The sequence below is a fragment of the Melopsittacus undulatus genome, chromosome 4, assembly GCF_012275295.1.
Source record: "Melopsittacus undulatus isolate bMelUnd1 chromosome 4, bMelUnd1.mat.Z, whole genome shotgun sequence".
Lineage (NCBI taxonomy): Eukaryota > Metazoa > Chordata > Aves > Psittaciformes > Psittaculidae > Melopsittacus > Melopsittacus undulatus.
Window position 1 is genome coordinate 91,944,417 of NC_047530.1, and position 26,501 is coordinate 91,970,917.

At 40.8% G+C, this 26,501-nt stretch overlaps 1 protein-coding gene across 2 annotated transcripts in view; it reads right to left on the reverse strand.

The window, feature by feature from the left end:
• The window catches only part of LOC101868605 (E3 ubiquitin-protein ligase MARCH8), a 98,266-nt gene that overhangs the window by 53,733 nt on the left and 18,032 nt on the right, over positions 1-26,501 (reverse strand). For both annotated transcript variants that reach the window (XM_034062390.1, XM_013130269.3), the window contains exon 2: positions 21,153-21,331. In XM_034062390.1, the coding sequence (XP_033918281.1) occupies positions 21,153-21,248 (96 nt within the window). In that variant the 5' untranslated portion in view covers positions 21,249-21,331. The remainder of the gene's footprint in view (positions 1-21,152; positions 21,332-26,501) is intronic.

Consider the following 26,501-nt stretch of genomic DNA (forward strand, 5'->3'; position numbering starts at 1 on the left):
CTCTGGAGTACACAATACTAGTAAATTCGGTTGCTTAGTAATTATTTTTCTTATTCTTAAGGGCTGGGATGCAACAGAAGCTGCATAAAGATGAACACCAAAGACAGAGAAAGAATGTGACAGTCCGGAAAACAATACAGCACAAAGAAGGTGGGGAAAAAAAATCCCTGCTTGCTGTAGCTGGCAAGTTCAGTTGATTGTTTACAGAGACTGCTGAGGAGAACTTAGTGGGTGGAAGAATATGTGAGATAAATTCACATGCTTCTTGAACAATAAATTCCATTGTGTCAGTACAACTTTGCAAGCTAACTATAAAAATTACTTCCTTTCAGATATTCTTCCACAGAGCGAACAAACACAGGACTAATTTGCAATTACTTTATTTGCAAGTGCAATTATTGCAATAGGCAAATGTCAATACATACCACTTGCAGATTCAGTTGTATTTCTCAGAATTGTTTGCTTTTGACTTCGTTGTTAGATACACAATGAATTATTTGGCATCTCTTTATCAGCTACCTACTACAATCCAAGTGACATAGCTGTCCAAACACAACTGAGAAAGCTTTCACAAGCTGTTAACTTCTTGTAAAAGAAATGTTGCTTTAATGTAGTGTGTGTGCAACTTCCTAAATCCTGAACACAGCTTTTCAGTTTGGGCATAACTCTCTAGACATCTCTGGGGCTGCATTTCTCAGGTCACATCAACACTCAAGAGACGATCCCTGCTGTCTACCCCTGCCTTGGGTGACTTATGCAGAAGAGATAAAATGCAAAGACAACTGAAAGACCCCAAAAAGAAAGGAATATTCAACACATTAGAGTCACTTAGTGCTCAGTCGTGAGCAGCTGTTACTTTTGAAGGACTCCTCTTTCACCTCTGCTAACACTGATACTCCTTCAACACAAACCTTAGGACTCTCCAGACTACATCATCCAGACAGTTGCATTTATTGTTGTGTTTTTCCTGGAATACCCTAGGAATGCTGTACACATCACAAGGCAGAGGAAGAGACTTCCTTTCCCTTCAACTGCACTTTTTCCCATACCAACTCCATCTTCTCACCCTCTTCAGATAACTGCACCCCATTCAAAATTATGTTTTACCACAGCAGTACATGATACAAACTTTGGGCCCAGGACCACCCTGCCCATGCTTTGTATCTCATACTCGCTCTCTCATGCATGCTCAAGAACAACACCCTGAGTTGGATGAACCTTTTGTCTCATCCACCGCTGCTGGTCCCATATCCTGAGCACTCTGCATAACTCACCATTCTCCCTCCCAGACCAAATATTACTTTTTAAAAAGGAAAAATCCAACACAAAATCAGCTCCACACACACTATCAGATTGACAGCAAAGGCTATGGAAACACTTCACATATCAATATCCTGTGGTTAAACCTCAAGGAGGCAAACTTCCTTAACAGTTAAAAAATGAGGTCTGAATGTCTTCCTTCAGCTCTTCCATTACAATTTTAAAACTGGGAATCAAGAAGCTTCCAGAAAATTACCAGGGCTGCTTAAGTGAGAGGGCAAGGGCCCTGCACAAGCCCAGCCTTGTACACCATGAACTACAAGGTAAGCAATTGGGCTGAACACAGTGGATGCAGGACTACATTATAGAAAGATCTTCTGTTTTTGCAAAGGAAGCCAGAGGGAGTACATCTTGTTAAAGGAAACATACTCATATGGCATACTCAGATTCTACACTATCAACAAACAGTGGCATATTAAATATCTGAAATGAATCATTTAAAGTGCAACACACTAAATAGTTTTGAAACAGGGCATGTTGTGTTCATTTGTGTATGACTGCATTTCAGAAACCCCAGCAGATTGTAAATAATAAGCTGCAAGATTAGCCCTATCAATAGCAGGGTACAAAACTCATCTTGGTATTTTCATACCAGGTGAGCTTCGATGAAACAGCAGAGTACTCTTCCCTCCCTGTGTCAGTCCTGTGGACTCTCATAAGGAACTAGTGTGAACAAGCAGTTTACAACCAAAATTTCTGTCTTAGCTCAACCTGGGCAACTGCACTGCCATGAATTCACTCTCTAGATTTTTTTAATATCTGGAAGATGGAGCTGAATTCTGAGAGTATTTCTTTCCAAAGGCTCTAACTCTGAAGCTAATGGAAATGAAGTGCTGGATGGTAGGGGGAAATCTTCCAAATACACATTGTAAGGCTTTATATGCAGGGAAGCATGTATTTAGGCTGAGTTAAGAATTTCACATAGCCTGTTGGATATTGACCCTTGTCCTCTTAGTACTTCAGGAGGTTAGGCCAAAGGTTGTGAGGGTTGGTTTCTAAGTTCAGCAGGTGTATTACAGCCATTAAGAAGAATTACGCAAACACAATGAGTTGAAGAGAAATCCGGTTTAATGACATTCTGTACCAGTGTTATGCCACTGAACTCTCAGCAAAACTATGTCTGCACATGGCCAACGCAGCTACTCCCATGACACCATGGGTTATGAGTAAGTTTCTGGGAGAAACAAACCAGAAGACAAACAGATCAGCATGAGAGTAATTAAACAGCTTCTATTATTTCAGACAGCTCTCTCCATTGGGTATTCAATTTAAAACAGGAGTGAATTAAAGCATATCTGCCTTCTAAAAAGGATCCTTCTTAGGGATTTAAATAAAAGAAGTGTTTTCTTAATTTTTTAAAGAATAATGGACTCTGTGTTCTGAATCCATCTGTTCACTTACTGTAGCACACAAAGTTTGTGTTTCTTAAAACAGCAGCATCTAAAATGATGGGATTTTCTCTAAAAATCTGTCCATTCAGTAAAACACACACACACAAACTGGAAACATGGGTATTGAAAGTCTAAAGCCATGTGGCAGAAGTGACATGTGATATTCGATTACTTAATGGTAGGACTAGAGTCTTGCATGCCCAAAATAAAGCAACTTGCTTTCTGGTTGGGGTTTCCCCTCCCTCCCCCCCCAGTATCAAATATTAGATTAAATAATCAAGTATTGGAATTTAACTAACATGTTAATTGGTTATTATTTATGCGAATGAAAAGAGCAGTTTAAAAATTAAAGGCATTCTACTTAAGAGCTTTATATTTCACTTAAAACAAACAGCATTTTGTAGCATTGACCTGCATGCCTGAACAACCATGTTGCTACTGTGAAAGAGACACAGAAGTGGTCTCACCACAGCAAGAACTGTGTATAGCAAAATCATCTTTCATTCATGCACACTTGCTAGGTAAAACATGAAATGGTGTGCAGCATCAGCTTACAGATACCATTACTTGCTTATGCTAGGCGACAAGCTGAATTGTTTTGGTTAAGTATTTAGCTACTGGCTGGCCAGTTAATTTTACAGTCAAATTTTGTACAGTCTATTTAGTTCCTTCCATTTTTAAATAACTGCAACCTCCTAGGGTAATTCTCTAGAAGACCATCTGCTCGTTTCCTATAAATCCTCCTTTCAGACCTTACGCAAATTTCCAAGCTGCCAATCAGAACTTCTTTGATGTCTGGGTGAAAAAACCCTCCAACTATTCTGAACTGAAACATGCAGTACAAAAAGATTAGTTATCCCCGATCAGTAAAATAACGATAGCAAAGCAGGTCATCTCTCTGCAGCACATCTCACGCAGCAGGTAACTCCCTCAGTGGGATGAGCACTTGTGCTCTGAAAGGATGGTCACCATCCAGGGACAGTTTGTCTCACATTTTTAGCTCATCTTATTCTCTTCCAAGTTTAAGCTTTTCCAAACACTCTTTTCTGTGACTGACATTTTTCAGCTGGTACTGCCTGGGAACACCTGGTGGACACTTCCCAGGTCTAACCCCAGAAAGAAGATGGAGGGAAAGAAGAACCCATTTGTATGGGAAAAGTGTAATGGAGGAAAGATGGGATGAGGAAATGTTAAATACCAAGCAGCGTTTCCTGTTTGTGAAACTGCATCATCATGCTTGTGCAAGCGCCTGCACTGCTCCTCTCAGGCTTCTGAATTGCTGTAGGCTGTACAGATCCAATGTTACACCAGACTTTTTCCAAACAAACAAAGCTGGAGGGAGTTTCAGCAATCAGGAACACACTGAAGAAACTAACAGACTTTGATTCAGCAGATGTTTCTCCAAGCCTATGTGCCTTTCACAGTGAAAAAGAAGTGAGGATTTTGTATCTATTTTTAATTAAATTAGCACCAGTATCCAAAGTCTGTAGCAAACATTCTCAAATACCACAGAACAGTCCATGCTTCCATGGAACAGGCAGAAAGACAATACCTGTGGGTAGGAGCTGACTTTTGACTGCTGCCTGTGCCCAATTCAAATGCTTGTCGCTGCAACAGTAAATTCACAATGCTGCAAAGCAATATAACGATGCTTATCCAAGTACTGGGGTTGTCAGTAATGCACCTACAAACCAAGAGTGGTGTATAATGATATGGCCTGAAGATGTTTTCCAAAAAGCATTAAAAGATCGATTGCAGAAAAAACCCTAACAAACCAAATCCACAAAAAGCACTTCTGACAAGCGAAAAATGGATGACTGAACGTGAAATGAAAATGCAAAGCAACTAAGGGCATATTAAGCTTCCTAAATGGTTTTATTTCCCCTCACATCTACAGCTTTGGCTCTTTGTTCCGCTTTTTTGCCTCAGAAAATACAGCTGAGTTCAGAATAGTGGATTGCACACAAGTTCCCCCAGCAAAACTGCATAGGCAGGAAATAGTTAAGACACTTTCACAAACATTTGAGAAATCTAAGGAAAAAAGTAAAAACCGGAACTTTGTTATAAAGAGGAACAGCAGCAGCTTCCTTAGAAGTTCCTCAAAAAAAACCAAAACAAACCAAAAACCAAAACAAAAAAACCTCAACATCAGATTTAAAATTCATGACAGCTAAAACCCACCTAACATTGCACAAAAAGAACTCACCTGAAAGAATGCAACAGACATGCAGACACAGTGGTCAGGACTCTGCATTAAACATCCCCCAAAACTCTAGCTATAAACCAGAACCTCACACACTACGCTTATTTCTGGCTTAACCACTGAACTGAAAAACAGTAGGGCCATAAAAACCAGGTTGATCCTGCCTACCTTCCTGCACTCTCTAATCCACCAAGATTTGTGCGTGCATTGGCTAGACTTACTACAGGTAGCCAGATAGAAGCCAGTCTTAAAGGACTCCTATGTTCTACCTCTCGTGTTCCAGATGGGTAGCTCCACACTGCCTTTGCCAACAGACGGCATGTGGGCACAGAGCCGGGCAGACCAGAGTGGACGTTCTCTGGAAGAGGATAAATTGTCAGAGTGCATTTTGGAGGGGGGCAGAGGACAGACACTTGGGTTTTGCTGGATGAGGTACTGGTGAATAGCACTTTTAAAGTACTTCCTTTAAATGAGCAGGTGTAGCACTAGGGGTAAAGAGAGGTCAAACAGAAGCCTTTAAGGAACTTCAGGGCTCTTGTAATGATTAGCTACCTGATTCACAGGTGGGCTGAAACCAACCAAGCTGCTATAACATTTAAACCCAGATATCAAAACTTACGAAAGCAAGTATTTGGATCTAGAGATGGTATCTAGTACATTCAGTACATATTTCCGATCTCTCCTGGGGGCAATGGGAAGATTCCTGGCAGCTGGGAGACAGAGCTACAAGGGTGGGCAGAGGCTAGAACTGAGAACACTTTTGGGAGATAACCAACTGTCACCAGTCCTACTCAGCATCAGACTGGGGGGACTGATGTGAGTTCAAAATGCTCAAGAGCTAGGAGCACTAGCAGTGCTCTCTACTGTATATACATTTAAAAGGAAATGGAGGTTTATAAATGATAAGGGGTAAAACCAGAACAGAACAGCATGGCATGGGCACGATACTGCAAGAATGGAAGCTCTGAGGAGGACAACACAGCCCGGCCACACAGGTTGCCTCTTTCCCCAGATGCACTTACAAGAAAGACCCAGTTTCCCAAGGAAACTGCAAGCTCCGCTACTCAGTCAGTTCATTCTAGTAATCATTAGAAAGCATGTTTCAAAACAGCATTATTTATTCAGGCTTCAAACCACAAATAGTGTAAAAGGTGGCCGCAATACCTGGGCATGTTACCCACTCACAAAATTCTCCCCACTAACACTTGCAGAAGAAATGTCCCTCATACCAGCTGAGCTCATCATGCACTGGGAGAAAGTGCTGTCTTGCTGCAGACATGCTCGCCCCATCTGTTTTTTGGGGTTTGGTTTTTTGCCAGTTTAGTATCTTCTGTGAACACTTCCCTTGTAGTCTGTTTTAGCTCACCAAAACTCCCACCTTTAATTTAGTATGTCTGATATGGTGGAGTGTTCCCTTTTATTTCTTTTCCCATATGTTTCCATCTAAAAAAGGAACAAATGATACCAACAGAAAACATGTTAAACAGTGAAGACCTGACTCCTCATAGATGTGAAGTCAGCCTTGTCAACTGAAAATCAAATTAAGATGTTCCTGCTGGTTCCACAAGGCTGGGGCTAAAGCAGTCATTAGTCAATATTTTCAATAATCATATGGAAATGAATTAAAAAACCCCAAAACATAGGAGTTGCTACCCGTTACATTTACAGGTGACACAAAGTTTAGCTGAGTAGTAAAAATTATGAGGTTTACAGCCACTTCATAGACATTGAACATCTGAAATTGATTTGAGGGGGGAAAAACTGTACTCAAACTGCATTTTCAACAAATCAAAGTGACAAAGGCTGTAACTGCAAGTTATAGAGGCTTCAGTCTGTGAAGTACAGAATTTAGGAAGTTGAAGTGACAACTGCAGATGAGAACCTGACTGAGGTTTAAGGACAGGATCAATGCCTTTCACCCCTGCATTTGTAGCAAGTACAAATCAAGTAGAGATCAGTTTTCCTTTTGAAGCCCAGCATTGCCAAGTTAGGTGCTGGAGAAATGAGGGAGCACAACCACTGGAACATTGCCAAAACCCTAAAAGCAAAAGCAGCACAGCTTGCCTTGTAATCAAGACACTTGAATCTCACATGTCCCACTCTTTCCTTTCAAATGGAAGGAGAAGGGGTTCAATAAGACATCTCTCCATCCTTTACTCCCTCCAGATGTTTTCAAGGCTGTGGGAAACACTCTACTGGAAGAGAGTCAAGAATTTTATCTGTGAGTTTATCTAAAAAGTAGATGACCAACTTGTTTGTAACACACTGATAGGTCCAAAAACACAATTAAAGAGCCTATTTTAATTAATGGAGAAAGAGTCACCAACAACCAGCAGCTGGGAGCTAAAGCCAGAAAAACTTAAAAAATAAAAATAAAGCTGTGTGTGGTTTCTGTAAACTGTGATGGTGGTTGGCATGGAAACAAACTACTGAGTAAGACAGAAAATTTACCCTTCAAGTCAAGGGTGGAGGTTAAAGTGCCTCTTCCAAAACACCACGAGTTATAGGTTCAATGTACACTGCATCTAGTCACCCCCATAATACAGGTCATTACAAGTCAGATGTGGTCATCCCTACTAGCCTTCAACACCACAAGCTTCAAAGGAGTCATTAAGATAAAACAAGCCATTCTCAAACAGACTGATGGGAAAGAGTTTTGGGGTGGGAGGTGCTGCTTTTATCCTGCTGACTTCAGTTCAGACAATCAGCTCTTTATTACCACTGCTTAGAAATACATGAACATATCTTTATTTTAAATAGCTATATTCTGCTTTGCACATTAAAAAGTTACATGCAAAATAGTTCCCTTTTTATTACTATTTATTCAATCTGTACTCCAACATGCCCTTTCCTCTTCCTAATGAACTTCACCATTGTATGATGATACAGATTTTTCATTTGGCAATTTGAAGCAATATAAGCCAAATAAATCAAAGTTTTCATATTAATCACAGAAAACTAGTTCAGTTCTATTCCCAGCTGTAAGGGCAGAGGTATCTTTTATTTACTTTAAGTACAAACTGACACTGCCAGTACTCAGTGGCCCCAATTTGCAAATGTTTCCATTAAGTACCCTAGCAATTCCCTTCTAAATGATTAACTTAAATAGCTATGGTTTAAAGTTTACAGGTATGCAGTAGCTATGCTTCCCTTTTTGCAAGTGTCCCAACCTTTGTGTCTGGGAATAGGAACATCCTATTCTAGCGGTCACTTCCACATTTCTGCCTGTGGATGTCTGAGTAACTCCAGTGTCTCTGGAGTACATGATGCTTGTCTCAGCAGCCATAGGGGAAGGCACACTGAAGCATTTCACGTGGAATGCAGCTGATTAATTGCTGTTACATTAACCAGCTCAGAGAAATTAAGATGCAAAAGTCAGTGAATGTTTCACTTGGTTGCATATGAGCCTGCCTTGCAATCTTTACCCACATAATGTGCTTTCATCCATCTGCATTACAGTAAACATAACTAAAAAGGACAGCATGTGTGTGTGTGGGGAACCAAGAAACAACTATTCTGTGGGATTAATCACATGTTTCTCTGTTGTTATGCATAAAACCTGAAGCCATAAAATATCATGTAAGCTACTTGCTGAGGGAAACTATGGTGATGTTTCAAAGTGATGATCCAGAAACCACTTCTGGTACATACTGCTTGGCAATAGTTACTAGAAATAGGCAGGCAGATGATGGCCAGAAAAAAAACATTACAACTGGTGTGAAGCTGTGCATCCAGTCACAACTGACTAAAACACTTCTTGTTCTGAAACTTTCCATTCAGGAAAAGCTAACAATATGTATAACAAGGTTATTCTGTAACCACTGTAAAAGGAAACAAACTAAAATATTATTAGTTGGTATTCAAAAAAAAAAAAAAAGAACTAGCTCCTACAACTTTCAAAACAACTTTTTTAAGCTCCTCTCTCCAAGTCCTAGGAGAAGAATAATCTCATACTTCTTTCAAAAGTTTGATGCCAATCCATAATTTTGATCAAGATGTGGTCATGGGATCTAAAATGTAGTACAGAACGGACAATAAAAGCTAAAGAAGAAAAAAAAAGAAATATTGCAGACCAGTCACTTCCATGGGCTGTATGGTCCCGCCTGGCATCAACATAAGTTGCAGAGGTGATAGGACACAATTCCTCTTGTGTGAGTGACACCCATCCCTGTAGGGCCTCAGAGGAATTGCAGACATGCCTGCTTGTATCTGCCCTGGAAACAGGGTATTGAACTGTGGAACTATAATATTCCTTTGTATACGCTACTCACCACACACTAAGATGCACGGAGATCTCTTGTCTCTAGCAAGCATCTTCTCTATTTAAGAGGGGTCAACATCTCCCACCCAGGGAAGCACAAATCTAGCATGAGAGACACTCCACATTAGCTCAAACTTGAGAGCCACTTCTCAAACAAGTCCTAGCACTCACTGAAAAGCAATGCTGAAATAGCATGAAGATAAGAAGAGACAGCATGGGTTGTCATTCTTTTAACTCATTTATTGTTTTTCTAGTAACAAAGTACAGAAGAAAGGATAGTACATTGGCTCAGAAAATTCTTGTTCAAAGAATAAACTGCCTCCACACGGATTTGCAGCATAACATGGGTAAGCTTTTAATGTCCATTTTTGACAGCTCTCTACAGAAACTAATGAATTAATTAAATGGCTAATAAAAAGCTCCACCTGCAGAAGAAATATCAACTAATTTGTTGCAAAAGACTTCCATGACTAATGTAAGTTCAAAGAAAAAAGTTCACACCTGACTATTACTGTACATGCCTGTACATACTGTACTGTACCTCCACATCACCTCTCTTTTCTGCACTTCACCAGAATCATGAATCAAGTCTGCTTTGATCACACATATAGGAGTTACAGCCAACTGATCAGTATTCTTGGGAACTATGTTATCAGGTGCACTGGGGTGTTGCTAATATTTGTTCTGGGTTCTTCCCTGTACATGCAAGCCTACTATATCTGTTTGCTAAAATGGCTGCTAGCCTGGCCTTGCTGATTGAGGTCACCTCTCTTTTGATCTACATCATGACTGTGCAGCAAGCAGAACTCAGCCCTCAACATCTACTAGATCACCACTGTAACTACTAGACTATACATTTAAAAGTGCACCTGAACTAGTAAAAGCATCTCAAGAATTTCTCCAACCTCATCTGTTCTGAAAGTTTCCTATCTGCTAATATCTGCTAACTCACTGCTCTCTGTATCTTCATCTGTGAATCTCAAGCCTGTTACGGGTATTAGCTAACATGAACAATCCTCCTGATATAACCACGTAGACAAAAGAACTGAAGGGTGAAGTATTTAAAGTGGTGACTGCCAGCACCAAGAGCTGAAGAGGAAGAGCTGTAAGACAGGAAGGGGAACACACACAGCTGGACACTGTGGCTGGAGGAAGGCAGGGACTTCCAGGATGGGTTCCCACTCAGTCTCAACATCAAGGCTGCTGGGCCGTACTACCTTATGCAGTAATGGGATAATCTCATCTCGCAGGGAGGCCTCTCCACATTTCTGCTGGCAGTCTTAACCTCTAGGTTTGGAAAGCAATCTGGTACATCCTGGAGCAGTAGACAATGTTTTGGATAAATTGTGTATGTGAGAGTAATAGTATTTAATTATATGGTTATGTACTGTTGCTTGACTTCCTGAAGCTTGTCCAAGAAAACTGGGACAAAGGATAAGCACAGTACTGTTACTAACAACCATACATAAACATAGCGATGATCACTGAAATGAGCTGACACACCACATGAACCTGTTTCCTTTGTAGAAAGATCAAAATGTCTGTTAAAGCTGTGGATTATCTTGCACAAACTATCCTGCATGGGGGCAGTTGCTAGTAATGTATAATCCTTGAATATGACCTCTGCATTAAAAGGCAAACCTGAAATCAGAAGAATGAATGAATCGAAAGACAAGTAGAAACACATGGCTCTGATACTTTCCTCCCTATTGGCAAGATCTCTGTTTGTTTGCGCTAAGAATGTGATATGAAGGAGTTATAAAACCACAACAGAATCACAAACAAAAGACAACTCTCACTCCTATGCTCTGCAGACAGGACCATGTAGTCTCCAGTGTTACAGAGCATTGTCTACAGGAAAAATACCTGGCACAAACAACGTGCTAAAGAGACATTAAATAAGCAACAGAACATTTACACCTTTGTTTGGTTGGTTTTTTTGTTTTGTTTTTTTGTTGGGTTTTTTTTTTTCCTTTGTTCACAAATGGGCTTTAAGGTGAAAGCAGAGGCAAAAGAAGTATTTTGGCTTTTATATGAAGATATTGTGGATCTCTAAGGTTTCTTCTCATTTTAGAAGCACATGAGTCAAGAACAGCAACAGCAACAAATGTCTGCTTATAAACTAACTCAAGAATATCAAGCAGCAAGTAATTTTTCACACCTAAAGCAATTTAGAGAATACTTTAAAAACAGACAAAATTCCTCTGAACCACCACAGGTTCAGTGAGATATGAAGCACAAAATACTTCACTAAATGGACACAGTCACACACTAGTTCCAGTTAACAGAGAGATTTTACTTCAAAGTTAGAAAATAACTTTGAATTAACTAACTTGAACTTTACTTCAAAGTTAGAAAAAAATCTGATTGACATTTCAGAGATAAATAGCCATAAATAATTCTACGTCTGTGAGATCTAGAGTAGTGATTTTCCAAGGTATAAATACTTAAGAGTGGGAAATGCAATTACCCTTCAAGGTGGTAAGGCACACTGGAAATCTGTGTCTCTAAATCCAGCTTTGATATACATTCAAGTAGGTTACACAAGAAATTGAAAGATACATCCCATTTCTTCACTATAAGGTCCCTGAAAAACCTAAGCATAAGACTCAAACTTATTACTGAAAATGTTCTAGTGTTAACTGTTTCCACACTCATAGAATCTGAGTATACGAGTATGTGCTAAATATGCAGACTTGCACTTACACTGACAGATGCGTAATACGCATGCAAAGCATTTAGTAACATGGTCCCAGACTCTTGCCTCCAGGAACACCATTGATACCACACCATTAAAAAATAAGGTGGAAACACACAGCATTCATTTAGCACAGGGGTGAAGCCAAATGCTGCAGATGTGAGGACACAGCCACATGTTGTTAGGTACATAAGGAATCAGAGGCAGTCTACACTCAAGCATATGAAAAAAATATAAATGGGCCAACATCAAAGCAGTGCTTATTTAGAGGAAGAGAACTGGATTGTAACTGAACCTCCACAAATAGGTGATCCCATTCTTCCTTTTGTCTTTGAAGATGTCAAAACTCAGTTCCTGACCCCCAGAAAATGAAATTCTTAATCTCAGCCACTGACCTCAGGGAACGGACATGTGGACTTGCTCAGTAATAAAAGCACGCTTTGACTTGTGGCTGGCATGAAAAAATCTCCATAAGCAACTTCCTAATGTCTGCTACCAAAGGGCAACATGTTTTGTAGCAGATGACCATCACCTCTGCGACCAAGAGAAACTGAACAGATCCCAAAGGTGGATTTTGTTTCTAGGTGTGAGGACTATTGACTCAGAAGGCTGCTCTCCTAAGGGCTCAGATTTCAGCAAAACTTGCATGAGCAATTTCTAAACAATAAATTCCCCCATCCAGAATTCTTCATAAACAAAATAAAGGCCAAGCAAGTTCAGGGGTGCAAACATAAACCTATGTATAACTTGTTAGAAGCTAAAACTTTAAACCACTGGGTGCAGGGTTTAAAGGGACACCAGCAACTTGAAAGCTAGACACAGTTTTAAAATCTCTTTAAGTTCAAGTACCTTAAGGGTATTACACTACAGCATGCCTCTCTGGCAGAATTGTTAGTTTTGTTCTTCTCTCAAAAAAACCCTAAAAACAAAAGCTCAAACCAACCCAAAGCCTAGCCTACTTTAAGTATTTCACCTGTTAAAGAAACACACCCATCTGAAAGAGCAAACCAACAAAGTCACTCACTATGCATCAACAACATCCAACAGGAGGAAAAACCCTGTACTTCTGCTGCCTCTCATTTACAGAAATTACCTTTAGTAAACAAAGAACTCCAAAAATCAGTCTGCAGGAACCCGACAGTATCACTTTAAAGAAACAGCATAGCCACTGGATGATCAAAATCACTGCAAAGAACAATCAGGGCCTTGACTCATGCCTTTGTGGAGCTGTGATGATTTCAGTGGCACTCTGCACTGACACAGATATTTATACGCACTTACAGCTCACTGTGGGACCAAGGCTGACACACGCTTCTTGTTAGAAAGCAAACAAGCAAGCAAGCAGGCTTTTGCCAGGGAATTAAAACCTACTAAACTAAAATTAAATTTAAAACCACTAAAACTCTAAAATCACGAACTCAGATCCAGGGCTCCCTTTATGGGAAGCTGCTGCACATTAACATACACCAGAAACATCAACGGACCTGCAAAAAGCCACCATCAAAACATACTTGGCTATCACATAATTAAACAGCACCAGTACTTCTTTTACAAAATCATAGTTTTGAAAGAATGACTCTCAGCTTGTTCAAGTGAACTGCAGTGAAAGCTAGACAGGTTTTGTTAATATCAGAGAGGTGGTTTAAAAATTCTGGTTAATGCAACAGCTACGGATCATAATAATTAACTCAAAGGTTCTGGTTTTGAGACACCAAAGCAAGGAGTTCACATGCAGTAACCAAAATTAAAACACAAGTTTTATGTAAATAAGTCTGATTACAAGAAAACAGCAAAACCTGAAACTTCCAAAATTTCTTTTCTGAGGCACCACTAAATAAAACTCTGTGCCTGTACCAACTGCTGTGAGCTTTTATGATGTTTACTGAATGTTTAGAAAAAGAGTTTTTTCCTTTTCTTCAAATCCCTTTCAGAAACCACTTCCCGCAGTTTGCCTTTCGTAATTCATCTCCACTCAGAAGCCATCTGCTCCTTTCCTCACACACACATGCTGTACACACTCCAAGAAAAACACAATGCAGAATCAAACGGTATAATCCGACTTTTTTTGTTAGGACAGCTCAAGCGGGAGCAGCTCCCTCCCATCCCATCCCTCCCTCCCACTTCCTGCCTCCTCTCTTCCCTCTTCACTGGGGTTTGCTTGGAAGCAGTATCTCTAGCTTCCAACAGTGGGACTCAAGAGGACCAGCTTCCCATTCTGTACTCAAGTCCATAAAGAGCAGAATGGGTTTGGGAAGGTCACAGCATTTTTGCACATTCACCACAAGCAAGATGAAATGATACCAACCTGCAAGAGGAGCACCCCTCTGATCTCCATGTACACCTTGCTCCCCATGTGCTGCAGCAGAGCAGCAGAACCAGCAGTGGAGAAGGACTCTGGCAAAGCAGTCATCATGGAGGATATAGTAACAAACCCTTCCAGCTGCCCAGCTTTTATCCATACACCTGAAGCTCTTTACAAGACTACCCAGCAGTACTAGTCCTTTTTTATAGATAGAAGGACAGCACAGGCACCCTTAGGGACTTGCCCAACACCATCTAGCAGGGCAGTAAGAGACAGACAAATGACAAATTCTGGACCACTGGTTTAATCCAGGCCTGCCTACACTCTGTGCTTCTTGCCAGCTTTCCAGGTACTACACAAAAGGGAACGATAGTGGTGCTCTTGCCAGGAACACACAGGAGAGAAGAAAGCCCTGAAGCTGGCAAGGGGTAGGAATGGTGGCAACTGCCCACAGGAAGAAGGCAGGCAGGCAAAAGCAGAAGGAGCACCTCAGGCACTCACACCACTGCCAGATGCCAAGGTCTTTATAGAGAAAAGAAATAGGCAATGCCCCATAAGAGCAAGTTCACAAGGGCACCCGACAGAAACTGCTAAGTGCTATGCCAAGGAAGGGTTTGATACAAGTAATAGTTAAGTTGTATTGACAAGCACAGTTATTAGAGAGTTTCTCTAATAACTGAAAGGAGAGATCACAAACAGGGTTGTGTTCAAGCACATGCAAATGAACTCAAGGAAAAGAGAGAGACAACTGGCATTAAGCAGTTTCTAAAGCAATTTTCCTATTTACTTAGTACTCCTTACTAGACTGTTTACTTGTTAAAAGCAATCAGAATGGGAGTAGGTTTAGGCACCTGCTCCTACACAGAGACGTCCTAAAAATGTGTATTTTAGCACAGAAATCAGCCATGGAAATGCCACACTTTCAGCACCACAGCACAGCTTCAGGGATACAGTTTGGAAGGATGTTACAGCCACCTCAGTTATCTGGTGCATTCTCAAATGACAAGGTCTGGGAAATACTATCTGCTCCCAGACTGCAGAAATGAAAGCATTTCCACTGCAGCTCTTCAGGGGTGCTTCTGTCACAGGCTGGCTGCTCTGACAAAAAACTGTCAAATTACTACTTTTTAAAAAGTGGAAAGCACAACATCAACTTTTTCTCTGAAATGCTTTATGATCCATTGAAAAACATGGTAACTAAAAGCCAAGGTTTGAATTGTCAGGAAATTACTATTCCCACTTTGAGGCCAAGTCTATATGCAGTACAGTAGGACACTCATTCTGCTTCTCATGGAAGAGTTAAAGGATACTCAGATAAAAATTCTTCCATAGTTAACCAGTTTCTATACAAAGCAAATTTAATAAAGGAAAAATGCCAGGCCCAGTGTTAATATACAACACAGCTACACATGAACACACAAATCTCAGCAGAAAAATATTAAGGTGAAATTCCCAAAGGATTTGCAGCCTGGCTGCTTAAGGAATTATCTGCTTCAATGGGCAAGCAAAACCAAACACACACACACACACCAATGCCTGAATATTTGGATCAAGTTCAGCTAGTCAGAGCCCACATTCACATGCCCAAAGTCCAAAAAGTGAATGGAAAAAGGCCACAGAGTGCTTCTGTACCTTAAAACCAATATAATAGCTCTCAAAGTATCACACTGAATTGCACAATGTAAAGCATGCACTTTTATACCGAGTTACTGATCTATGACTAAAAATTCTTCCAAATGCATCTATCACTTTTATTTTCACCCTTCTTCAAGTAAGTCCTGCTTTTTCAGTATAACATGGCTTCTTTGAATCAATAGGCCATAATGTCTTTCCTGTTACAGGATAAAAGAAATCATTAAGACAGTAGAAGAAATTTAGCAAGATGCAGCACAGTGCATCTCTCAACGTAATTTCATCCAGGCGAGACAGGTAGTCATAGTATCTCCAAGATAACAGCTTTGAGAAGCATCTGGAGGTATCTGAGATGATCACAACATCTCTGCTGAGCACACAGCAGCCAGTAATACTACACAGCACTTGGAAGACAAGAAGATAGTTCCTCTAAAGCAGAGGACAGAAGGGAGTTTTGGTCAATCAAGCAGAATTAGCAAGTTAAATTTAGACTAGAACATTCATCTGCTTCTGTGATAAATGCTACATGATCTTTGCTGACAACTTTGCTTTGCAGGACCAAGCTACTGCAAAGAAAGAATACTGTGCACTGAAAATTACTTGCACCAACATCTTGTGATCTCTCATTCAAACGCTGATCTTGTCCATTCTGATCCGCTTACAAGATCTGCAGAGACCATAGCACAGGAGGCCACGGTTGGGAAGTACTCACATGTTTTCAGAAGAGCAGTGTAGAAGCTGTTGTTCAGGGAGCAGGACTCCCTACAGTAACATTTACTAAGAGCTTGGCTTCAGCAAGCCAGGCGCAAAGCCCTCAAATAGGCAACAAAACAAAGACAGAGCAAGACCTCAATCACATGCCAGCATCAGATCCTCATTTCCAGGCCAAATCCTGAGAGCTGTTTGCTTTTGGATACATTAGGAAACATCACTGCCAGCGTGTTACCCACCAAACAGGGGAGGGGGGGGGTTTAGCATCTCACAAACAATAGGCTAACAGTGACACTGCTAGTCACTCTCCCTTAAATTAGGTAAGTATCAAGCTATTCCTAGTGAAGGATAAGTAAGAAGCTAATGATGGTTATTAACAGCCCTTAAACCTAACAGTTCATCTGAGTTAGACGCAAGAGTCATAATCCCTTTATGACCTTCCCTATTTTCACTGGGAAAACAGACAAAGTTCTATGAAAGACTGCTATTAACCACAGTTTTCAACTACTTTAAATCTTGAAAATTACACTAACCTGAATCAGAATCTACCAGGCTCTGGTACTTAAAAACAGTAGGCAGGATCTTTGCTTTTAACCACCTCTTCAAATACAGCAGGATTTCTGCCCCAGACCTCCACAGGTATTGAATGCAAATGTTAATCTGCCATGAGGCATGCCTAGGGACTATAAATCACCCACTCTGAGAAACTGGATTATAATGATAAAGGTGGTAAGGATTTCTTGCTATTCTTCACTGTTAGTCACAAATCATTAGCCCAGAAAACTTGCTCTTGTAGCAAGAAAAGCTATCACTAAAACAAGCCAAGCCTTAACCTGAAATACAAAAGCTACAACTTGACCAGAAGTGTGAAAGAGAAGAAATAGTAAGAGATCTGTTCAGCTTGATACTTTTTCCTGTGAACCTCTACTACAAATGTGGAAAATTAAACACATCCATAATCACAAAAGATGACAGAATGGAATATAAAGCATTTTCCTTCTGGGAACAGGACAAACACTGATTTTTCACAGACTAGTGAATTTCTTTCTTCTAAGCACATTGGTGCTTCATTTTCTGCTGCTATGCTGCTTGAGCCTTTCCTCTGAAGGACTTCTTACAATGCAGGATGCAGGTACAGACAAGCCAAAGTTCTAGTCTGAAACAGCAAGAACAAAAGTAAGACAAAATCTCATCTGCTACTTGACACTCTACCTTTACTCACCTTGGCTTTAGCCAGAGCTTAGCAATAAATAGGGGAGATATGCACATGAGTCTGCTCAATCTACAAAGCACACACCTGACAAAGGACTCGGCCTAAGAACTTAGCCTGGTATTACAAAGCAAGCCAACACATATATCTTTGAAGTACTAATATTGGCTTTGCTTGTGGTTTGGGGTTTGTTTGATTTTGTTCAGATTGGCAAGTGGCTTCGTACAACTCCAAAACATTTTATAACCACAGTACACAAGCTTGTTTGAGGTGCTTACTGTTGTTCCTACACAGAAAAGGTAAGGAGTGTTTTTATTACATAGTAAAGGTAAGGTAAGAAAATCACGGCACTTGAATCAAACTATGAAATGTTGCACTTGTTCCTGAAAAACTATGAGATGTTTATACAGAAATCCATGAGAACTGTGTCTAGGCCATCCAGAACACAAAGAAATAACTGTGAGTGGGGTTGTGTAATGAGAAGTCACACAACTGAAATATGAAAGCACTGAAGTTATGAAAATGAACTGCAAATGCCTTCTCCCTCAGTTTTACCTAGTGTTTGTCCCTTGTACAGCAGATATTACTAGGGCACAAAAATAATCTACAACTGCTCAGCAGATTTGCTCAGCACAGGTTCATGCTCCTCTGTATCTTGCAGTGGTTTCTATCTCAAACAGAAAAACGGTAGTTTGAAGTAAATAAAAATATGGCAGTGACAATCTACCATTTCTTTCTCTTGCATCCTATCTCCACTCTACTGCAGACTGCAAATATAAACAAAACTCACAGTCACAGCCAGCAGGTCCTTATTACGCCCAAGAGATACAGGGACTCTGACTAGCAAGTAGCCTTGAATGTCCTAACTGATGCAATAGGAAAATTTAATTGGATTGGTCAGAGTCAGCACATTAACACCTTGACTGCCCTCCAGCTCATTCGTTAGTTCCAGCATTAAAGGTTAACATGAGAAGCAACACAGTTTGCCAGAGTGGGGAAAAACACAGAAGCGCCAGGCTCAGTGTCAGTACAGCTGTGCATTGAGGATGGCAGGCAGTTGTGGTTCCAGTTCTGGTTTTGGCAGAATAGAGGACACTTGAGGGATGAATGAATATGCTCATGGAGAAAAGAAGGCCAAGACTTGGGAAACAAGAAGTGTTTCCAGGTTAGCTTAATCTATCATTTGTATACTCACAGTCCCTGTTATTTCCTCTACAATATTGCATGCATTTAAATATTCTCTTAGGTTTCAAATATCCCAAGGCATGAAAGTACAATAGCAGCCTGGCAAGGAAAACAATAATCAACATTACAACTAGTTATCATGAAGAAAACACAGGGGAGATTTGTTACCATTGAAGTTGCTGTGTCAGAAATTAACAAGTTTAGAAGGAGACATGGACTCCCACTTCTGAGCTCATTGCATGGTCAAAGTTACCACAAGCTGTTTGCATCTTATCAGTCTCCTAATCCCCATCACCCCAGGGGGGGCATAGTTAATTCACAGCACTGCCCTGCTTTTGGCAGAGGGACTTTTTCACTCTCAGCATATTCAGTTTTCATATGGGAGGGGACTGGACAGAAGAAACACCAGAACCCCCTTACCTATATGGCAACTATGTGTAGAAGTAAGATTCCAGCATACTGCTGAGACAAGGTGATTTGTGTAATTAGAGCACCTCATCTGTGAGGATAACTTCTTGCCTAGTCTTGGCAACCAAAAGCAGCAATATGCCAGCCTAATTAAGTACTGGTTTAAGAATCTGAAGCACCAGAATCCATTCTAAGATGTTACTAAGGAAAACACTCCAAAAAATAACAATAGGCCAACTTATTTTTACTGACTCACTGGTGACTTTGGTAGTTGCTACTTGGACAGCTGACAGGTGAGGCAGATGATCCTAACACATGAGGAACAACTTATTTTATCCTACCCAAAGTTTGTCTGAATAGATCGCTTTCTGTAACATGACAGTGCCTTTCTTATCCCTTATACATAAGCTACACCCTAGATCTCCTCAGATCCTGTATCTCCTACAACTGAGAAGTCCATAAAACAAGCCCTGTTGTTGTACCATAATGTGAATGTTCTCTTGATCTGATTTTATGTTAAAACTAAAAAAAACGGCAAAGAAGTTTCTATGTAACTCACAGATAATGTAAAATTCAATGCAGTGCAGCGTACACTAAAGCAAGATGCACACTAAAGTCTTTGGGCTGTATGAGAGAGAGAGCAGGAATAAGTAAGGATGACACATGAAGACTAGACTTAGTATGCCATTAAGAATTCTTAAGTAGCCTATTGATCACAGAATCACAGAATCCCAAGGGTTGGAAGGGACCTCGAAAGATCATCTAGTCCAACACTCCTGAAAGAGCAGGGAAACCTAGAGTACATCACACAGGAACTTGTCCAGGCAGGCCTTGAATATCTCCAATGTAGACGACTCCACAACCTCCCTGGGCAACCTGTTCCAGTGCTCTGTCACTCTTACAGTAAAGAAGTTCTTCCTGATGTTCACATGGAACCTCCTATGCTCCAGTTTACACCCATTGCCCCTTGTCCTATCACTGTATATCACTGAAAGAAGCCTAGCTCCATCATCCTGACACCCACCCTTTACATATTTGTAAACACTGATGAGGTCACCCCTCAGTCTCCTCTTCTCCAAGCTAAAGAGACCCAGCTCCCTCAGCCTCTCCTCATAAGGGAGGTGTTCCACTCCCTTCATCATCTTTGTGGCTCTGCGCTGGACTTTTTCAAGCAATTCCCTGTACTTCTTGAACTGAGGGGCCCAGAACTGGATGCAATGTTCCAGATGCAGCCTCACCAGTTCCATTATACTTATAATCATTAGATACTTCAGATATTTTTGTGTTCTGGTTCTCATTACCACCACCACAAGACCTCAAAATTATTCCATTCACACACATGCTGCCAAGTTAAAAATACAAATCATATCTTCAGAAAACAGTATGTATGGTTATGTATTTCCTTCCTTGTGAATTCTAGTCACTACGAACCATAACACAGCTACTAGATGCCACCAAGAGCAAAGGAAAACAGAATGTATGACTCCATATAGGGGTTCACATTCCATACTATCTTAGAAAGGTAAAATACACCTGTAACAGCTTCTGTGACAACAATACTAGAGCTATCATTCAAAATCCCTGCCTTGAATTCTTATGCAAAACAGAAGGCCATGGCTTGCATTTTACAGAAGTTACTCAACAACAATTTCAAGAACTTTGCAGCCAGCTGCTTTAAAATAGCAGAAGTGAGAATATAGAGAGAATTTGGTAACATTCATCTTCACTCAAGGAGCTGGGGCTTTGGAACAGAAGTGGGTCTGATTTGATCACCCCTGTAATTTTATAGTTAGATAACTCCCTGTGAAAAATCAAGCATATCTAACAGTACCTGTTCCTCTTTTTCTTTGGTCTTGCTCCTGGAGACTCTAGAAGAGGTAACATCCTGAGCTGGAATGACAGAGATTTGATGCAGTGGCATGTTCATCACACCGCCTTGTTTGGTCCTATTATTTATAGGAAGGAGGCTTGAAGACTGTGCTCATTCAGTGCCATTGTCAGGCCTTGCACCTAAAAATAAAAATATCAGTGATGTTAAAGTAGCTTGAAATGCAATTATTTCTAAACCAAAGTTAAGCCATCAATTGGAAAAAGATGCACCTCTTACTTTCTCTCTGGATTCTGAACAGGAGAGTTTGGTGCACTGGCTGAGTGAGGAAAAGATGCAGGAGTTTTAAAGAACTAGAACTAGACAAGTCAGAGCACTATTTATGCAAATGAATCAATAAATAAATAATCAACCAGTTGCGAAAGTGGTCCAAGAGCAGAGCCAGAGGGCAGGGATCACGCTCGAGTCTGCATGGACAGGGAGGAGGAGGAGTTGCTCCACGGAGAGCACCTGGAACACGCTACCTGGAGGTGCAGAGCAAAGCTCACGAAGGTATTTGCCTGAACTGCCAGCCTCACCACACTGGATCAAACTGCTTCAGACATTACCCTGAATTAGGCTGAATGCTGTAGCTTTGCACAAAAAGAGTCAGTGGCCTGCATTTGGCCCCAGTCATTCATATAAATATATACCAACTGGCAACAGGAAGATGCATCGTGTGAGCTGTTCCTTTCTCAAGGCTATTAGAGAATAATATAATCAAAATCCCCTGCTACAAAACAGGAATCCACTGGACTACACACACATACTCTATCCTGCTTTTACTAATACAACAGGGAAGCATTACTTGTTGGAAAGATAGTGACAGATGCAAAATAGCCAGAATTGACAACACTAATCTGGAAGGCAGGCATAATTAGCCATACCTTTTCTTAGATTAGTAAAGTTACTTTAAACAAAAACCTTCTTGAAACATGTAGTATGGTGGAGCCCTTATTTAGAATGTAACCTGTTACAAATGAGACGCAATTGTGTATACAGAAAGGGTAAGAGGGGAATTAAACACAGCAGGGGCTATATTAAACAGGACAACTGAAGGATGCGCTGTTCTTCTGTTTCCATAACATATCAACTCTTTTGTTGGCTGGTTTCGAGTCTGAAAGCAGACAACAGTGCCCTATATATTATGTTCCTTAACAATTTGGAAATATCATAGCCTAGCACTTAAGTGCATACTCTTAACTTTCATTGCATACATTTTAATTGAATATTTAATTAATTGGAAATTTTGAAGATAGGCCAAGCTTCCTAGGTTTCTAATTCTGCAAAAGATGCTGGTCTGGTTATATTTCCATTAAACTCCACAGGAGTACTGCAGTTATGTAAAATGAAAACAAGATCAAGCCTTTTGACTGCTTTTGTTAAATGGCAAGGAAAAAATATTATATATCCAAGGCACTTTATGCAGGGAATGATAGTTCAGTATCATCTCTGCACTGAGGAGAAAAGAGTTATCAAAGCTTGTTGAACAAGTCATGAGCAAAAACCAGAAATGCAGGCAATGCCTGCCGCTTCCCAATCACACACTCCATTTGCTGGACAATGCTACCTGCTCATTAGAGTGCTCAGCCAAATTCATAAGCCTTACTGACAAGTCAAGATTTATATTACTTCCACAGATGCCAAGATGGTGCATAATAAAGCATGCATGTAAGCTTTAGAAGCAGTGCCTCTGTAACTTCTAGGCATCACTAATTAAAAAGATAAAACACATCTACATGCACAAACAAGCAACAACAAGGACACTTCCTTACTGGAGGAGAAGGAAACATGGCACTTAACAGCACTACTCAATCTCAGCCTATAAAGAAAACACAGAACCTCTGCAGGTCCTCCACACACCTGTTTAGCTGTATCCTCTACAGGAGCCAAGCCAGAGGAGAGTTAAATGTGGGCTGAGATGGGAATATGAAACTGTAATAAAGAAGGCAGGAAGGGAAGGTATCTTCCCAAGAAAACATAAAGGAATGAAATCCAAGGAACTTTAAGCTCCAATGAAAATACACCAAGTAATATGTTCTGTGCTATTGCCAGTGATAGCTGAGATAAGGTGAAGGAGACCCTGCTCTGTGTCCCCCCTCAAAAAGGGTTCTAGGCTTGCAGCAAGAACATGTTATTACCATAAAGAGAACAAGGAAAAATATTAGAAAACACAGTTAACCCCCTCTGATTATGGAACTAGATGATCTTAAGATCCTTTCCAACCCTAACTGTTCTATGATTCTACAATTATGATAAACAAGTCAAACCAGTTTTTCTGAAGGTTCTTCGAGGATAGCGTCTGTCAGAATTCTTTGAAAGAGTTCAAGCAGCAGATATAATCAAATTAGATATTCAAAGATTATGTGAAACAGCCCTCCTCTGTAAAGAAGCCTGGCAGACGCTCTAATAAAGCCTGTCTTTGTTCAAGGGTGGCTTAGAAAAAGCTCTAAACATAACCCAGATGCCGCACTGTAGCATCCTCAATCTGGACGGTCCCTAACAACGCACACGCTCAAAGCCTGCCCATATCAACTCAACCTGAAGCACGTTAACTCCACAGCACTAATTAAAGGATAAAGTTACATGAATCAATAGACCATCTGCAGTATCAAGTGCAAACAGACAAGGAGGCCAGAAAAGCAATGCCAGTCAACACAAAGCAAGTTATGACAAGCTCCACGGAACATTTTCCATGGCTAAATTAAGAACACATGTTCCCTGATCCAGGAACTGTGCACCTGCAAAGAGAGAGCCAAGCTTCAAGCACATCAAACTGGGGGGATTGCCCAAAAGGCCCCCAGGGAAGAAATGCTAAGGCCTGGGGTCTGCTCCTAGATATTCCCTTCTCTTCAGGATTCCAGTTAGATGTTCAGGTCATCTCTCACATAAAGCAGGAGTACCTCATCACTGCACTACCTCCATACAACAGCTGAGTACACTCACCCAGGAGGTGTCAGATAAAGGCTCAGCTTGCTTCTCCCTCGTGTGGTGTTTGGTTCATAAACCAGGAGAAGTCCCATAACCACTAGTGTACATGCTGCTCTGCTCATGATGGAAGGACTTTCCAGCTCCTTTTGGCCTGGAAAGCTGAAGTAATCATGGGATGGCTGGATAAGGAGAGATAGGGTACATGGAGGACAAGTCAGGTCCCATAGGCAGGGTGGTCATCTACCTGTGAAGGAGGAGTGATCCTATTCTCCTCCTACCCTCATGGCTGTTCACAAATCATTTACTGGAGTAAAACACTTAAATAAAACCTCTCTTAGGAGTTTGGGCATTTAGCAAACTATAATAAAAAATATGCCTGTTTTCATAGCTGGACTCTTTGGAGATTTCTTTACTAATGCTGCCAACAGCCAGTAAGTCACAAATACAGAATACTGCTCTTGTACAGGCAGGTTTCCTGCAAACGTTGCTGGGACACATAGGAATGGCAGTACAGAGAACAGCCTGAAGCTCTACTATTACCCTCATCTACAGCCACATTGTTTCCTGAAAAATGGATTGCAGGCATACTGCATATTGCAGAGAGCCTTCAGAAACCAATTCCATTACAAAAGACAAAAGAGGTCAAAATCCTGGCCTCAGAGCACATGGAAGATCTTAGCTCAACGGTGCTAAGATTTCACCCAACCAGGTAATCCAGTTTTTCTTCCTGCAGGACAGGAAAACCAGCTCCTAAAAACGCCTCTGAAGGTAGCTGAGAAACAAATGAAAAAAGAAACAAATAAGGAAGGAAAAGCATGCACATGGCTTGGGTCTTGCAGCTGGGACATTCCCCTGACAGCAACAGAAACAGAAAATCAGCTTCCCCTGGGTTATCAGCATTAAGTACATGAAGAGCGATTACCAACAACAGGTAACTTCAGTATAGCAGAAGTAGGTGGGAGATTACTTGAAACACTACTTCTATCATCTACCCTGTCAGAACCTCAGTTCCCTCTGTGACAACACAAGAACATAAATCAGCCATGAAATGAACCTAACAGTCATAACTCGCTGGACTGAGAAGTGCATGCCAGGTCAAGTGAGCTATTCTGCTGTCCCTCACCTGCCACACACTGCAGCTTCTTTGCTCATTACACATTCCAAAGTAAAGGCTAAACAGCTCTTTGCCAAAGATTCCCAGCTAGACTGGGGCAAGTAAGCACAAATAATGGCCTTCTGTTTGTGGTCTGGTATCTACTGAATCTAAAAACATGGAGTATGAACTGCAGATTTTATTTACACTTCAGAAAGTCCACCATATATCTTTGCTATTGGCATATGCTGGAGAACTTCAGCAGAAGCTCTGGAGCTGTAATGGCACTGGCTGCAGATGTTCACAGTCCTTAAGAAAAGCAAGGCATCCTAAGAATGTATGCAGGTGTGTACACATGCTTTGCATTACTCACAGGAGATGAAAAAAAAATAGCAAATATGTCAGCTGTTTCCTATTTAAAGTACCATAGGCATTCTGGATTATACGAGAGTCTGTCTTGATGTGAATGAAAGGTAAACCCTGGAACCTGTGGTAGAAACAAGATGATAGTCACTAATGAAAAGAACTGGAAGGAATTTCACCTGTGAGTCGTTCTGGTCTGCTTCTGACACTTTTCTCCAATTTCCCTAGCCACCATTAATGATAACAGCTGTATCACATCGGTCAATGGTCTGATAATCTGTTGTAGGATGGGTGGTCAAAAATAAAGCAACAGACTACTGTTGTCCAGATAATCCAGACCCTGCAGTGCCATGCACTGCCATCACAACTCTGCTATGGAATAGATGCAATCTGTGACTTCAGGGGACCAATCAACTGCAGGCTGGAAAGTGCTGCCCTCAGGCTTTGTGGATCACTGCCCTGAAATCTGGTCTTCTGAAACTTCCCCTCTATGCAACACAAAACCTCATCAACCCAAACAGGAATGGAAACCCTCTGAAGAAACTTGTGACTGCTGCTAGATGATATAACATCTTCATCAGCTAACTTATTTTCTCCTGTGAGACCTGAAATAACCTGTTAATGCAGATGTGGAATCTGTTTTTCTGGTGGAGGTCTTGATGCAAAATCTCCAAGCCCCATTAAAAGAATTCTTTGGTTTTGTTGTTGTTCTGAAGGTAACAGAAGCCTTCACGCAGTGACCTTAGCAACTTCCTGTGTGCATCTCTAACTTTCCTTACCTTCACTGACATATGGCTTATGCCTACTTTCTATACACTACATTTTCCGTATTTGCAAATATTTCCAATCCTATTAGCTTCTGTTGGCTCCAGTTTAAAGCTTTTATTTATTTCAGTTTGAGCTTGTCTGGACTCCTCCCCTACTAA